Source organism: Phyllostomus discolor, chromosome 11, assembly GCF_004126475.2.
Source record: "Phyllostomus discolor isolate MPI-MPIP mPhyDis1 chromosome 11, mPhyDis1.pri.v3, whole genome shotgun sequence".
Taxonomy (NCBI): Eukaryota; Metazoa; Chordata; class Mammalia; order Chiroptera; family Phyllostomidae; genus Phyllostomus; species Phyllostomus discolor.
In genome coordinates, this window is record NC_040913.2 from 24,003,225 (window position 1) to 24,020,757 (window position 17,533).

The 17,533-nt window shown below is 36.6% G+C and overlaps 1 protein-coding gene across 2 annotated transcripts; it reads left to right on the forward strand.

Moving 5' to 3' along the window:
- Positions 1-3: 3 nt before the first annotated feature.
- On the forward strand, positions 4-16,743 carry MZT1 (mitotic spindle organizing protein 1). 2 transcript variants are annotated; one of them, XM_028526458.2, is made up of 3 exons: positions 4-205; positions 9,194-9,339; positions 14,804-16,743. In XM_028526458.2, exons 1-3 carry the CDS (start codon positions 130-132, stop codon positions 14,825-14,827), a joined length of 246 nt encoding a protein of 81 aa, XP_028382259.1. In that variant the 5' UTR covers positions 4-129; the 3' UTR covers positions 14,828-16,743. The 2 variants fall into 2 exon arrangements, with proteins under 2 accessions (XP_028382259.1, XP_035867193.1); XM_036011300.1 differs by lacking the exon at positions 14,804-16,743 and adding an exon at positions 13,318-13,617.
- The last annotated feature ends 790 nt before the right edge of the window (positions 16,744-17,533 follow it).

Consider the following 17,533-nt stretch of genomic DNA (forward strand, 5'->3'; position numbering starts at 1 on the left):
CGGCGACTAGCGCGAGGGGCGGAGCCTGCCCGGCGTGAGCCGGGACGCGCGGTGTGATTGCCTAGGAGAAAGGAAGGCGCTCCAGTTCCGGGTCAGCCCCTGCTGCTCCCGCCTTCGTCGGCCTCAGCCATGGCAAGTAGCGGCGCTGGGGCCTCGGCGGCGGCGGCGACGGCGAATCTGAATGCGGTGAGGGAGACCATGGACGGTGAGTGCCCGTTGCTGCTCCTTGACCTCGATTCCGCTTCCCAAAGCCGAGGACCGGAGGCGGGCGTGAGTCCGGGAAGACTTCAGATGCACTTCCTGCCCCCTACGGCGTCTTTGAAGATCCTCCCAAGGGCCCTGCCAGGGCCGCAGGGCTGATGGCTCCATTTTTGGAGAATTGTCTCTTCGCTTCTGAGTAGTTTGTCGCGCGCTAGGCGTTCCGGCCCCACCGCGTCGGACCCCGTGCGCCGCCCGCCCGCACGCACGCACAGGTCCTGCGCTCCCTCCGCGCGCGCCACACCCCTTCCTCGCGCCAGTCCTCGTGCACCCCCAGCCTTCTTCGGGTCCCACTGGAGTGGACTTCCGGTGCGAGGCGCCCATTCCTTTAGTCCAGAGCGGGGAGCTAGACTGTACAGGCCTCAAGACTGTAAGCCCGGTGCAGACAGTGGACGTGAGTGTTTGATCACTGCTACTTGCGTGTCCTTGGCACTCGGGTAGGCGCTTTTAAAACATGCGGTGAATGAACGAGGCGCCGCTTCATCAGAATTGCCCCAGTTTCGTTTTGGATCGGGTGACACCTGTGTCTACGGGCTCTGGGTGTATTCTCTTGTCTTCGCGCCCGGAGGCACGCGGGTTAGAGCCTGCACGGGTAGTAGAAGACGGAAACGCGTGTTGGTGTTACCCTCTCTCCGTCCTCCAGTGCCGGCTCCACCCCTTTATTCCTCGGGCGGTGAGCTTGGACTAGCTACTTAAACGTCTTTGGGCTGTCTTTTTTTTTTTTCCCCCTGTAAAATGAGGTTACGTCCTAGGGTTATAACGTGAATATATAAGATAACCAGGTAAAAAGGCACATCGAAGATGATCATTAAAAGATACTATATTGTTACTTTCTTGGTTTTTTCTTTCTATTTCCGTTTCTTTAAAAATATTAGTAATATTTGCTGAATTTCATCAAATTTGGCATCTATTACTATAATCATGTTGTCTTTATTTGTTGCTGTATTGACTCATAGTGATAAGTTTCCTGATTTATTTCTGTGTAATAGAAGATGTCATCCCACTTGGAAGTGTCTTTGTCTTCATTTTATTCGACTCCACGTGTGTGAGTGTTCGATGGATGTTAAACATTGCTTTTTGCATTTTCCAAGGGATACAGTCATCAGCCTCTATCTCTGAAAATAAAACCCCATGGAATTCGTACTAGGCCATGTGAGCCTTCATGCCCTGTCTCTGCCTCCACTGTAGTCACTACTTCATAAGACAGCTGCTTATGGGATTTGATAAGACTTCTGGCTTTCTCTGCACCAGCTGCTGGTTTCCTTTTCAAATAATTGCATATAGTATTATTAGAGCCTTTGTATCTAATTTTTTACTCACCAAGTTTTTTACTCACCAAGCCTCTGTTTTTCTGAAAAGAATTTTGTTCTTAACATCCATCCTTCTAGTGCCCTATCCTTCTTGAGAGAGAAATATCAGTTTTGTTTTTCTACTTATTTGTACATTTACTAGTTGTCTTGTATGTGCCCTGACCAAGGATCAAACCCACACCCTTGGCATATCAGGACAGTGCTCTAACCAACTGAGCTAGCCAGCCAGGGCAAGAACAGTTTTTTTTAAAAAAAGAAAAAATTGGGGGAGTTGGGGTGGAGGTGGAAGAGGGTATAAGGGGGATAAATGGTAATGGGAAAAAACAAGAATAAACAATTTTAAAAAATTGGAGGAGAGAAGGGGTGGTAATAGAACACTGTTCCTCTTCATATGGTTTGTCCACAAAACCAGAAGGTAAGAAAAAAGTCTCCTGGTTGGCAGTGGGTCAACATTTGTTAAAATGTGACAGATACTGTCTTGTCTATTAGAGTTCTACACTTAACATAAAATCCTTGCTATTGTGCCATAATTGGGTCCAAGACAATTCCAAAAAGTGTGAAATTGAATTATTGCAGTCATTGAAATACATTGAAGTATTTTCCATGCTGTCTGTAATGATTGAGACACAAAGGAAAGCATAGTGACATTTGTACCTTAAATAATGGGCCATACAGTGAACTGGAAAAGCCCTGACTGCAGTCATTTTATAATCTCACTTCCTGCCAATCTCATTTTTAGAAATAAAACTTTACTTTGCCCAAGACACTGGGCTGACTTACTCAGACATCATTATTATTTGAAATTCTGGTAATGTGGGATTTTACTTTTATTAAAATCTATACATAAGAGCCAAATTGTCCAAAACTTTTTGAGTCTGACTACCCTCCTTCAAGATGTAGTATTTCTCCTTGTTCTCTTACTACCTACCTCCCATCAGTATTAGTAAACCAACAGTGATCTAATATTCCAGTATGTTAGTGATTTGCAAGGATTGTAGCACTCAGCTGTAAATATTTATAATTTTGTGAAATGAAAAGTTTTTTAAAAAGATTTTATTTATTTTAGAGAGAGGTGAAGGGGGATAAAAAGAGGGCATGATACATTGATGCAAGAAAGAAACCTGGATACAAGAGAGAAACATCCATCTGTTGCTTCTTGGGGTGGCACACCCCCCCAATTGGGGACTGGACCTGCAACACAGGCATGTGTCCTGACCAGGAATCCAGTCGTCAACCTTTCGCTTTGCAGGATGACACCCAACCAAGCCACAGCAATCAGGGCAAATGAAAAGGATTTTGATAAAGGCACTTCAGATGGGAGAAAGCAGTGGCCTTTGTTATTGATCTGCACAGTTCTCTTTGAAAGGAACCTGATTGATCCTAGCCCTGATTTAGTATCAGGTCTATTGTATAAGATCATCTATCCTCACTCTTAGATCCTCAGTGTTCTCTTCCTACATTACCGCTTTAAAATGTCAATTTCTGTCAACTACTGTCTCCTTCTCTGTACTTAGTTGTCTCTTTTGCTTTTCAGTGTTTTGAAATTTTAGATACTCTATATCAGGGGTGTCAAACTCACTTTCACTGGAGGCCACATCAGCCTTGCGATTGCCTTCAAAGGGCTGAAATAATTTTAGGGCTGTATAAATGTAACTACTCCTTAACTGGTAAGGAGTTGAAATTACACTCGGCCCTTTGAAGGCAACTGGGAGGCTGATGTGGCTGCCCACCCCCACCCCCCCACCCCCCGTGAAAATGAGTTTGACACCTGCTCTATATTGATAGTTTTATACTTTAATTCTTTTTTTCTTATATTCCAGAATTTTCCTAATGGTCTCATTTCTTACTACTAGTAATTATGTTTTTGACAATTATGATAAAAATGTACTTCTTTCTTAGTAGAGGCTTCTGTGTAATAGTACTTTATATACCAGGCAGTTAGTTAGAAAAAAAGGAATTAAGAGAGTTCACAGTGTATTAAGGCATTGTCATAGAAGCAAGTGTATATATAGTCCATGTGTGCTACCACCATCCATCTAGTTGTTCTTATGAGAAAGGAACCTAAGAGTCAGTTTGGCTTTCTGTAACCTCCCCTACCTCAGATTCCTCACTAAGCCCTTCTGAGAGCTTTACCCATCTGAGATGAGTAAAGAATTGAAAACATTTGACCACTTGTCCTAATCAGCACTATTTGACCACTTGTCCTAATCTCTGCTGTCCATTCCATCCACCAGTCTTTCACCAAAATTTCAGTAACTTAGTTGGACTCTTTCTCCATAAGTGTTCTATCTTTTTTCGAGGTTCACTCAATATTATGCAGCAAAAGTCTTTTAAAATTGAAAATCTGATTTTGTCACACTCTCGTGTTATAACTTCTAATAGCATCCTAAAGTTCTCAAATCTTCGATTGGGCTTTAGTAGATTTTCATGCCTGCCTGTCATATTTTACAGCTATTCGTCTCCTTTGATTACATTGTATTCACGTGAGCCTTTCACATCATTTTAATTTACCAAAATCTCCCCAGCATAAGCTGGGTTTTCTGTTTGTTTGTTTGTGGGGCCTCTAGTCCTTGCCCTTCCTCTTGCCTCTGCATTAGTCAAATTAATTTCTATTCACTTTTGAAGTTTAAGCTTAATTGTCACTTCCTCAGACAAAGTCTTTCCTAAACAAATGTCCTTCACAACTGGGTAAGATACTGTAATTTGTTTTGGAAGTATGTTATTTTCCTTCTCATAACTGAAATCAGTTATTTTAACGTCTGTTTCTCCTCTTAGACTGTAATGTCCATGAGAACTGGGACCATATCTGTCTTGTTCACAACTACATTTTCAGCAGTAGCACAGTAGGCATAAAATACATGTAGGTACCAGTTACACAGGGGATACCACAGAAATACTTATTACAGACAGTTTGTGAAGTTAGGAAGTAAAGATCAATGTGAACTGTAAAAGAAAGGTTAAAGAAAGAAATATAGGTACTGAGGTGAAATTATATGGAGGGAAGAGAAGAACATAAACAAAGACGTGAAGTCAGGAATAAGTATATAAAAGTGTCTACCATGAAGAAAACTGGACAGGAGAATTTGTCATGATGATGGTGATGATGATGTCAGAGAGTTGGAATATGATGAGAATATATACTGTTGCTGCATAATAAACCACCCCAAACTTACAGCATAAAACAACAAAAATTCTCTCTCACAGTTCTGGCTGTTAACCAGGTTCATCTAAGTGGTTGCACTGAGGGTGTCTATGCATTGCAGTTAGTGCTGAGTCTGGAGTCATCTCAAAGCTTCCTCACTCGCTTGACTGCTGCTTGATGCAGACTGTTAGCTGGGCTCTCAGCACGCACTATTGGGCTGTAACACTGGGTGTTCTTACATTTGGAGGCTGGGTTCCAAGGGGGAGTGTCCTAACAGAGAGCAAAGAGGAAGCTATATTGCATCTTTTAGCCTAGCCTCAAGAGTTTTGTAGTGTCACTATTGGGAGATGCACTCTTCTAGAGCCCTGAGCATACCTATACATTCTTGCTCTGTGTGCCAAGAATACAAAGCCCTGACTGCTCTCTCTTCCGGCTGTTTTTCAGGATTGTGTTTGTAGTAAGTAGCCCTGAGGGATGAGGTAACATCTACCTCCAAATAAAGAGCAGGCTTGCTAACTGCTTACTGTAAAAGGGATTTCCCAAGCTCAGTGTTCTTCATCTGTTAATGCAGTTTGTCATTTGAGTGGTTGATGAAAAGGTATTGATAAGATGATACCAACATGTTTTCCTGATTTTAAAGTCTTAGCAAAAGAAAAGAGTACATTTATAACATGATAAAGGATAGTTATATGAAACTGACATCATCCTTAACAGTAATGTTAAATGCATTCTAAATAAAATTGGAGGTACCTTCTTTCACTGCTTTCTTGGAAACATTGATATGAAAGGTTTAGCATATAGCACAGGATTAGAAAAGAGATAATCAGAAAGGACACAAAACAATTATTTGTAGGTGAAATGATTATCTGACTATAAAACAAAAGAGAATCACCTGAAGAACTGTTAGAAACTTCAGTAGACTTTGTTAAGGTGGCTGACTACAAAATAAAAATAAAATAATTTTCTAGAAAATCAGCACTAGTCACTTAAAATATGCAGGAATGAAATAGAGTCCATTTATGAAAACAATCAAAACTAAAAAATAAATTAATGATTCACTGTCAGAATTGATGACAATTGAGCACTGCTTGAAACTTGCTGTTCTAAGCCTATAAAAATGAAAGGAAATAATGTTAAAATACAGTTATCAGTATAGCCAAGTATAAAACCAGGAAAGAAGTCTTCATTGATTAGAAAGAGGGAAGTCCACCTCTACCCCCACAGAAAGGAGCAGATGGGAATACAGCAGGGGACTGGGAATGAAACCCAACAAAGCGTGCTGCCCTGTCTGAGTGTAGCTGGGGGCCAGAAAGATGCCATCTGCCATGGCTAGGGATTGAGAAACACCATTCATGTGTCTTGTGTGTCTGGAGCCAGGATGCTTCCACAAAGCCCAATGATGAGAGTTGAGGCTAGTGATACTAACCGCTCAAGAACACATCACCAATCCAAACATCTAAGAAAATCTGTGGAAGATTAGCTTTCAGCCAAAAATCACAAAGTACCTAAGGTGGAAGAAAATCATAAATGTAACAACTAACATGAAGAAAAAATATTGAGCACTACCATATGCCAAACACCATTCTAATGCATCCTTTAATCCTTACAATAGTCCTATAAGTATTATGATTATCTCCATTTTACAGAATGTTGAAACAAAGGTGCAGAGAGGTTACCTTGCCTACAAGTAGTGAAAGTGAAATTTCACCCCCGGTAGTCTGGCTCTGGAGAGCACACTCAACCACTCTTTTTGCTACTTGCTTATACCTGAAGAAACAAATCTCAAAAATGGCTTCTGAAGAGAATATAACCTTAAACATAAAACAAACAATGGTCAGAAAATAACTGGTTATAAATAAGCATTTATGAAAATAAGTCATTATGGTAGGGAATTAGAAATCTAAAAATACTTATTGAAATAAATTCAGCAAATAGCATGAATTCAACTGAAGAGCAAAGTATTAGTATGTTGAAATATCAACACTGAAGAAATGAAAATCTGAAGGGGCAGTTAGGTTTCAGCCAAGATGGAATAACGGACTGATTTAACCCTCTACCTGAAACAACCAACAAAACCCAGGCAAAATTTGTAGAATAAAGGTATTCATTTCACTGGATATCAGGCAGCAAAGGACAGTGATTTCTGAGAGACAGGAGACATGAAGTGAGCCAGATAGTTGCCTCAGCTTTCTGCTTTCTGAGAGTTTCCAGACCACAATGTAGTGGCTTTGGGGAAGAATCCAGATGGAACTCAGTGGACACCTGGAATTGAGCGGAAGGAGCTGAGAGAGTCCAGGGAGACCATAGCAGGCAGAAAGCTTGCAGGAGAGTACCTCAGAGGAAAACTGCACCTAGAGAGCATTCTGGAGTCCACAGGTTTCCCGCAGGTATTCAGCAGAGTATTGGATAGCATGTGTGTGAGGAAAGTACCCCCAAAACTGGAGGAAAGAACCATCCAAAAGTAATAGAGCAGTATACCATGCTAACACAGGACTGAGTATAGTGTCTGTATCTACCAACCAGAATGGGAAACTTCATAATTTATGAGACTTTGGGTAAAGAACTCAGGAGGGTATTATCTCAACAATGCGGAATAATTAGCCCTATATTTATTATAAATTAGGCTCTGGTCCTGACTGATAAATCTTAAAAGACGCAAAAGGATCAAACTATTTCCAGATAACTGCACCTCATTACAAAGCTCAAGTATATGTATAGAAATAGAAAATTATCCAGCAGCAAATAAGGTAAAATTCACAATGTCTGGCAACCAATAAAAAATTAGTAGGTATGCAAAGGAGGAAACTACAACCATGATGAGAAAAATTTTCTCAGTTGAAACATGCTCAGAATTGCCTCATATGTTAAGATGACCTTACAGAGACATTAGAACTGAACTCCATGTGTTCAAAAGTTAAGTACAGGCATGGAAGATATATTTCTTAGAGCACTTAAATGAACTACAGATGAAATGATTGTGATGTAAGAAAAATTGGGAAAGGCCCATCTATTTAAATTAATAGATGATTTAATATCATTAACTTGTCCATTTGTCCCAAAATAATAGTTTTCATGCAATTCAAATCAACTCAAATAGAATTTGGTTTTGGAATTGATCAATATTTTTAAGTTCACAGAGGGAATGAAAGGGCTTATGATAATAAAAGGTAACAAAGTTTTCTTTAACCCACTTCATGCAATGTAAAGTTAAGAATTAAAATTGTGACACTGACGAGAGACACATGCAACTAATCCATAAGTATATGGCAGTTTACTGTGTGATAAAGGTAGCATCCTAACAGTGGTAAAAGGATAGATTGTTCAATGAACAGTATTGGGCAACTGACTTATTTCTGGAAGGAAAAGTTAGAGATTCCATTTTCCAACCAAATTCCAGGGAGTTACATATTTAAGTATTTATGGATGAGGGAAGGGAAATAAATTTTCAAGTGCTAGAAGAGAGTACCGGTGAGTAATTATATATCCATTGCATGGGGAATAACTTTCTAAGCATAATGCTAAGAGGAAATAATAGAGGAAAACAATAGATAACACATCAACCATTGACTTACAAAGTTCTAAAAACAAAGTTTAATGTGACCAATATATTTACTCTGTGATAGTGTTTACCATATGAAAGATAATTTTAGAAACTAATAAAATGAAGTACTATAAAAATGAAGTTAAAAATATATTTTAATTTTTATTCTTAGATTCAACAAACATGAACACTGTCAATTTGTAAAAGTTTCTCAATATTTTTAAAGCCTTAAAAATGTATATTACTGATTGAGTAGTTTCACCTCTAGGAATTTATCCTAATAAAATTAAGTTAGTATGTACTGATGCATATTGCAGTATTATTTTAATGTGGACCACATGAGAGCAACCTCACTCTTAAAATAGAGGGATTAAGTAATGTATGGTGTTTCTATAAAATATGTTATGTGACTAAATTACATTCTAAAAGAATATAAAAAGAGGAATGTTCAGAATAATCCTGATTATGATACATAATTAAGAGAGTGGTAGAATAAGAACTAAGTTACGTAAAGCAGTTGTGTGAAGGGAAGTTGTAAGTTTATTTTGAAGCTTCTAGAGCTAAGTAAGGGAAAGACAGTATTACATGCCTATTTCCAAGTGTGAGGATGCTTTGCTGTTTCTTTGGTGTTTGCAGTATTATATGAATTAAAAACAAAAGTATTGTGCATATTTTAAAATGTAAGATTTTGGCCCTGGCTAATGTGACTCAGTGGACTGAGCTCTGGCCTGTGATCCAAAGGGTCACTTGTTCGATTCCCAGTCAGGGCACACATGCCTGGTTGCTGGCCAGGTCCCCAGGAAGGGGCACTCAAGAGGAAACCACACATTGATGTTCTCCGTGTCTTTCTCTTTCCCTTCCTCTCTATAAATCAATCAATCTTTTAAAATATAAATAAAATGTAAGATTTTGTTTTAACATTTTTTTCTATCTTTTTTTCAGTTCTGCTCGAGATTTCAAGAATTTTAAATACTGGCTTAGACATGGAGACTCTGTCTATTTGTGTACGGCTTTGTGAACAAGGAATTAATCCAGAAGCTTTATCGTCAGTTATAAAGGAACTTCGAAAGGCTACCGAAGCACTGAAGGTAAAGATTCAGTTCTTAGTTCATTCTAAATAAAGATGGTTTTGTTTAGAAAATAATTGATGATGAAGTTATATGAGAGATCTTAAACATGATTAAAGTAACTTTTATTACCATCAGAAGAAATTCTGAAGACCGTTATCTTAGCATATGTTCCAATCACAAAGTTGTCATTATCATAGATTGTGTTTTTTTTCCTAGTTGTTTTCTCCAGCTGTGTTTAGAATTTTCCCTGTGTTGTGGGTAAATTATTTCTGCCTGAAATAACATATGCTCAGTTCCAGGTCCTGTGAATATGATCTTACTTGGAAATAATGTATCTGCAGGTATAATCAAATTAAGATGAGATATTAATGCATTAATGCTTGATGTCCTTATAAGACAAGTGACATTTAGACACAGATACACAAAGAACCATGTGAAGGCACATACACAGGAGGGGAGACTGTCATGTAATGACAGAGGTAGAGACCAGAGTGATGACATCTATTAACCAGAGAAGGCCAAGGACTATTGGCAGGCACAAGAAGGAAGGAAGGAACCTTTGTTAGAGCCTTCAGAGAGTCAGTGGCCCTCTGCCTCTAGAACTGTGAGAGGATAATTTCTGTTGTTTTAAATTACCCAGTTTGTGGTACTTTGTTATGACAGCCTTAGAAATCTAATACAGATTTACTGCTAGGAAGTGGAGTGCTGCTTTAAGAAATACCTACAAATGTGGAAGTGGCTTTGGAATTGGATAATGAGTAGAGATTGGGAGGTTTTAGTGCACTTGATAGAAAAAGCCTAGATTATCTTGAAGAGATGATTTGTAGAAATATGGGCATAAGAGGTGATTCTGGTGAGGGCTCAGAGAGAGGAGAGATCTAGAAGAAGCTTCAGTCATCTTAGAGAATACATAATCATTACGAATAGAATCTTGCAAGAAATAAGGACTTTAGTACTCCTGGTGAAGTCTCAAGTGGAAGTGAGGAACATGAAATGGGCACTGAAGGAAAGACTATCCTTGCTGTACAATGAAGGAGCACTGATTGAATTATATTCCACTGTTTGGAAGGAAAATAAAACTTGTAAGTGATGAACTAGGATATTTAGCTGAAGAAATTTCCAGAGTTTGGATGTGCAGCTTGTTGTCTTCTTGCTACTTATAGTAAAATGTAAGAGGAATGAGAAATTGAGGAGGGTAAGCAAAAAGGAAGTAGCACTTGCCTTGGAAAATTCTAAGCCTGTCCAGGCAGCACACTGGGGAGAGGAGGACAGGACTGTGGTTGGGGAACCTATTGGTGAAGAGGGTAGGTGTATGGTTTCTAGATGCAGTCAGCCATCTAGCACAAAACACTTCCAGGTCAGACCGAAAGACCCTGTACCGTACAAAATGAAGGAAGACTGTCAGACATCGGGCATTCCACAGCCAAGAAATTGGCCATGAGAGCTAACCGCCTGTGAACATGAGTTTATTTTTGAGGACAAGGGAAGAATGACTCAGAGGGGCTCAGAGACCAAGGAACTGCTGAGGGCAATTGGATTGCATGCCACCATGGGCCCAGAGGACCACCTTTTGTCAAATTCAAATTTAGCACCTTTTAACTGCTGAAATTTGGAACTAGAAAAGTGTTCCCTGTCTTGCTTACACACAGTGTGTGTAACAATCTCGGGCGAGATTGTTTCCATGTTTATATAGCACTAACTCACTGTGCAAGAATACTGAAACTTCCAATTAGCCTTATTTAAGTCTTCCAAGGACAAAGTGGCTTTTCTTTAGCCTTATTTCTTTTCTTTGAAGAAATAGAACTATATAAAACATGTAGCTTACCCATCTCACATTGTTATTCTTCAGTAAGTTTTAGTGATTTGGGTTGTTGGTTTTGTGCCTTTTAAAACTTTTTTATTATTAAAATAACATAAAAAAGTCATGAAGAGAATATCTATGCAACTCTCATTTCCAGAACCATAGAAGTTCCCTTTATTCCCCCCATTGCTGACTTCCTCTTCCTGCTTCCCCCTCCAGTTAACTACTGCCATGATTTTTATGGTAGACACTTCCTTGAATAGCTTTATTGACTAAACATGGATCTCTAAACACTGCCGTTTAATTCTGTCAAAATTTTCAACTCAGTATAAATGGAATCTTACAGCACAATCCTTTTTTTACTGGGTTCTTTCATTTAACACATTTGTGAGGTTCATTTATGTTGTGTGTAGTTGTAATACATTTTTACTGTAATAATCATGTTTCACTTTACAAATATACCATAACTTATTTATCTTTGCCACTGTGAATGGAAATTTGGTTTCTTCCAGGTACAGATTTTTGTATTGTAATACAGTTTGAGCACTATAAAGGAGCCAAAGGCAGATATAACCTGGCTAAAAAGAATGCGCAAGAGAGACTGACAGAAGTATTTGGTATAGTATTTTCTTAGACATAATAAAACCCCAGGTACTAGGGTAGGGGATTCAGAACTACCTAAATAGCATAGTTTTTTTGGTTCTGAGCATACTGGTTATTTCACATTCAGTGGACCATGATCTGATATGAAGGCAAAATCAATAGTTTTAAGTTGAACAAGTCAAAAAGTATTGCCCATTTGAATGGATGATCAGTCATACACACACACACACACAACCTTTTAAAACACATTTCTACCATAATCTAAAACCAGAATGCTAGTATCTTGTTAAAATTGGGTGTGGAGGAGATCCTTGAAAGTTCGCAGGAAAGAAGTGCTAGTTAGAATCTTTTCTTGTTTTCTTTAAAGCAATTTTTGAAATCTGTGTAATTTTTATAAAAATAATACATGCTTATAATTTAAAAATATTTAAATTAGAAAATCAAAGACAAAAAAGTCATTCAAGATTTTTTAAAGTATTATATTTATTTTATTTTTTAGAGAGAGGGGAAGGGAAGGAGAAAGGGAGGGAGAGAAACATCAACGTGTGGTTTCCGCTTGCACACCCCCTACTGGGGACCTGGCCCACAACCCAGGCGTGTGCCCTGACTGGGAATCAAACCTGTGACCCTTTACTTCACAGGCCCTCGCTAAATCCACTGAACTGTAACAGCAAGTAAAAGTCATTCAAGATTACATAGAAGATAACCAGTGATATTTAGTGAACACTGTTCTAGATAGTATCACGCTACTTTAAAAATCAAATTATTATACTCAATTTTGTTGAATTATAGAATAACCTTCCTTGGGTTACTTCCCTCTCGATTAAGGTTATTCTCTATTAACTGATACTATTGGATTGGGGTTGAGACTTGATAAAGAATTATAAGCATAAGTTGGTAAAAAGTTATAAGCATAAGTTTTTTGTGTGGTTGTTGTTGCTGAAATATTTTCCCATATTTTTTATTTCTTTTGGTATGAAAACTAGGATAAGGAGAAACTGTTCCTGCTGCATTCTACCATCTTTACCTAGAAATTCTGGTGATTAGAATCATTTTGTCTTTCTCTTTCACAGACTTGTATATTGATAAATATTTAAATCATTTACAGTAACAGCTAGTTGTGTGTCACCCAATTAGATCAGTTTCTAATAGCAATAGGTAGATTACCTTTGGGTATCTCCCACAGCATAAACAAAACTGTAGATTAGATGCATTTCTTTAAAAATAAACCTTATTTTTTATGAATGATTCTTTTATGAACACTGAATTTTTGTGTTGTTTCCTTGGTGCTAGTATTTATGGGTTAGACAATTATTTACATATTATAATTTCAGAAGTTCTAAGCAAGACCTACTTTTATGTATCTTCTAGTTTATGCTACCTGAATTATTATTGTTATTGATGCATTCCTATACACTAAGCTTTGCTCTTTTTCTTGTAGCTGTCCTGTGCTATCACTAATAGTCTTAGAGTGAGTGATGTACCTCTCACTGTATAGGAAGGTCTGCAGCAGGAGAATTTTGGAGCAGTAGAATTGGTAGTTGAGAAAGAAACAAGAGATTAAGTCATATGTTTCCCATCCATCCTTCCAGAGAAAGAAATAAACTTGCACAGGAAAGGGAAGTGCAGAAGAAAAGACTTCTAACACTGGTTTTTCCCAGGGCAAATTCTTACAAATCTGGGGAGTCTTTAATGGCCATCTGGTAACTATGTTGGTCTCTAGGATGCCATTGTTGTTCTTTTAAATAGAAAGTAATTCTGCATTCATATAACATGAATGCTATACAAAGGTGATGGCTTATTTAGTTTAAGTGAAAATGCTTGTTTCATTTTCAGTGCATCATACTTGATGTATTACCTGTATCTTGGAGGAGAACCTCTAAAATTAGCATGACAACTGGGGCAAGACAAATTAAACTGCATTAAAGTTACGGTGTTTCCATTTTAAAAATTCTAAAATTATATATATTATTTCAAGTCTTTGAAGTAAATGTTACTGACAGTGGGATTAGGTAGATGACAGAATGAGTGCCTAAAGGGCATGTGGCTAAAGCTAATAGAGGATGGTTTGACTTTAGGTGGTGGGCACACAGTGCAACATACAGATCTAGTATCAGTACACAGAAATGTACGCTTGAAACTTACATGATTTTATATTAAATGTGAATTTAAATTTGATTAAAAATTAAATAATTAAAAAAGAAGAAAGTGTATAGGGTCTTGAACAAGGGACATTGTTGTTTTTTCAAACTAGGTCTTAATTCTTGAGAATTTGGTAAACCCAAAGGAGGAAAAGAGTAATTTAGAATAGCCAACTATATATATAAACAAGGTAGGTTGTGTTGACTGAGAATGTTTGAGATTGAGTTATCTATAGTTTTCCTGATATCTTAAGGGATTCTCATGAAAGACTTCAGAATTTTAGATAAAACTTAAGTTTTAATTAAGAAGTAGAAATGTAAATGAATTAAAAGTTTACCATATGTTCTGATGTAAAACTAATTTAAAATCAGCATTTTCAGTTTTGGCATTAAGAAATTGTTTAGATTCTTATTTTCAGGAAAGCATATCAAGTCATTTATTGATGAGTAATTTGGTATCTAAGAATTTCTGCAGATTAATCATGGAAAGTATAATGGTTATAGGTGAAGCAGGATTACCTAGGAGTTCATTATTATTTTGTTCTTTTTTCTCCAGCTTATAGAATAACAGAAAGGTGTTTTTCTATTTTATCCCCTTTTCGTACTACAATGAAACATGGAGAAACAGACAAACTAAGACTGAGGATAAGGTCTTCTTAGACCTTAGAAGGTTAATTTTTCAAGTAGTGTTATATTGTTACATCAACTATATTATTTAAGATTAAATAATTTCCTACTTTCAGCTTAGCTATCAGTTTAAAAGACAGTTTGAGTGTACTTTAAAAAGTGAAAACTACTGCATTATCCTGATAAAACTTGTTTCATACATGCTAGGGAGGATTTGTTTGTTAGTGACAGTGTGGTATTAACAAATTTATTTTCATGGTGTCTCTTTTTCTGTGGTTTTATTGTAATGAATCTTACTTTCTTGTTATAGGCTGCTGAAAATATGACAAGCTGACTTTCTGGAAAAATCCTAATAAAATGTCAAGCACTGCAAGAGGATTTGAAGATCACATTGTAGTCAAGAATGTGCAATGAAATTACTGCATGCAGCAGTATAGCAACATTTCCCTTTTTAAAATAATTATAAAACTGTAGCTTTATAAATCAATGAAAAGTGGCTTACAGAGAGAACTATCAGATGTGTTTACGTCACATCTTACTTTTTTAAATGGCTCTAATGCTTTGGCATTACAGTGTTAATATTTATGTATTCCTTATTTATAGATCTGATAGCTTTAATTTTCTAAGCAGTCTGTCTCAGATGTGCACATCTGCTGTGCCTGTTTGAAGTATAATGGAACCCATTAGTAGTAATGTAGTAGTTATGACTTGCTGACATTTCCATTATAAACTTTAATTTTAAATTGTTTATGCAAAATAACTGGATTTTATGTTGCATTGGGCTCAAAGTTGATAGAATTTCAACCACCATTTGTGAACTTTTATTTAGATTCATTATGTATGTCAGAATCTTGGTTTTTTTCCCCAAGAACACACAAAAAATGTTACAATCTATAAAGAATACTTAGTTTTTAAATGTAAAGTTTGGCAGTTAATAGTGTGAACCAGATCAATTTTGTATTGGTTGAAAAATAAAACTTTTAAAAATGTAGATTTTAAAAGTAATGATAGTACTTAGCTTAGTATTATTTGTCATTTGAATCATTCAATGAGAATATTGAGAATGTTTTTTCCCCTTAGTTTTATACTCTGTAAATGATGGCCTAAAAATAATGCCTGATGAAACATTTTCAACATACAAAAGTCTTTTTATTTTTATCATGTAAAAATAATTTGAGTGCTTACCTAATATATCTTGAATGGTTCTCTAATAACTCAGTAGATAGCTAGTAGTTATTTAATCACTATACAGGAAATGTCATTCAACAAATATGTTACTATTTTCTGAAGGAATAAAGATTTCCAGTCATTAAACAAAACCTAAATAATCAAATGGTCCATAATGTCTTTCTAAAATCATTTTTGTGTGTCATTATTTTTATCCTAAAAGTTTTAACTAATTAAAATTTTCTTCAGAATATTGATTCTGTTTCTGTAACAGAATCTCAATGTAATATTTTCCCAAAACCAATAATACAAATTTAATCTGCTTTTATTTTAGACTGTTAGCGTCCATTTAAATTATAGTATAAGCATTTACTCTTTAATAGCATTATTTTTTTGTTCTTCAGAAAAAACCAAAGTGATTTAGTAAAGCTTAGTAATAATTAAATGGTAACCCTCTGTACTATGTTAAAAATCTAGTCTTTTAACCATCTTGACTTTTTCTTTTGCATTGATTTTTTTAGAGAGAAACATCGATTTGTTGTTCCACTTACTTTTGCATTCATTACTTGTTTCTTGTATGTACCCTGACCAGGAATCGAACCTGCAACCTTGGCATATTGCAACGATGCTCTAACCAGCTGAGCAACCTGGCCAGGATGACCATTTTAACTTTTTAAATGGATAGCATCTTTACCAAGTGCCCTGGAAAGTCTATTATTGGGAGAGTTGATTGGGAGACAATAAGAACTTGGGATGATAAGTCATTTATTTGCTGATAAATACTGCAAATGCTGCATGTTCTTATTTATGAAATCATAGAACACTCAAGTTCCAAAACTTGTATATACTTTTAGATTATTAGAGTTCATAGTTTATTTATGACTGTAGGTTATTTATGTATGAAAGCAGGAAAATATATTGAGGAGTTTTGTTTACAGAGGACTTCTTTAAGTATGTTACATTTCTTAAATATAAACGTATTTTTAATGCATACTTAAGTAATATTTAAAGAAACCAAAGTAATGATACAGTCACAGTGTTGTGCATGTTGTCAGTGACAAAAATAAAATTATTTGGGTGGTACTGGCATGTACTTTTCATTTAATATATGCTTCTGTGAATTCAACTTGTATTTCTGTATATATTCTATAAATATTTAGATACTAGCTATGTAATTGAAGAGTATTTAAAGATAGGATATGTGATACACAATGTAAAATTAGGCTTGAGGTATAAAATGGAAGACTTTTCCCCTGGTAATGAAAGGAGATAGCTATACTAACATTGCCCCAGGCTTGAAAACAAAGTTGGCATATTAAATGTGTAAGATTATATTTTTCTATATTTCTAAAGAGAGCTTCTTTACAAAATGGATATTATAAAATTTACATTTTATTTTTATCCTCAGCCAAGGACTTGCCCATTCATGTTAGAGAGAGGGGAAAGGAGGGAGAGAAACATCCATTGGTTCCCTCTTGCATGTGCCCTAACCAGGGACTGACCTGCAGCATAGGCATGTGCCCTGGCAAGGAATCAAACCCGTGACCTTTTGGTTTATGAGAACATTGCAACCAACTGAGCCATACTGGCCAGGGTCAAGTATCAGTTTTTAAAGTTATTTAAATTAACTGAAATTATAAATTCCTCACATTAGCCACATTCTTATTGTAAAGAATATACGACATTAAATTTAACATTTTAAGCTGTACAGTTTAATGACATTAAGAGCATTTACATTATTGTGCAACCATTACTACCCAGAACTTTTTCATCCAAACAGAAATACCCATTAAGGGGTAACTCCCCATTCTCCCCTTCTCCCAGCCCCAACACTTTTCTACCTCTATGATTTTGACTATTCCAGGTATCTCAC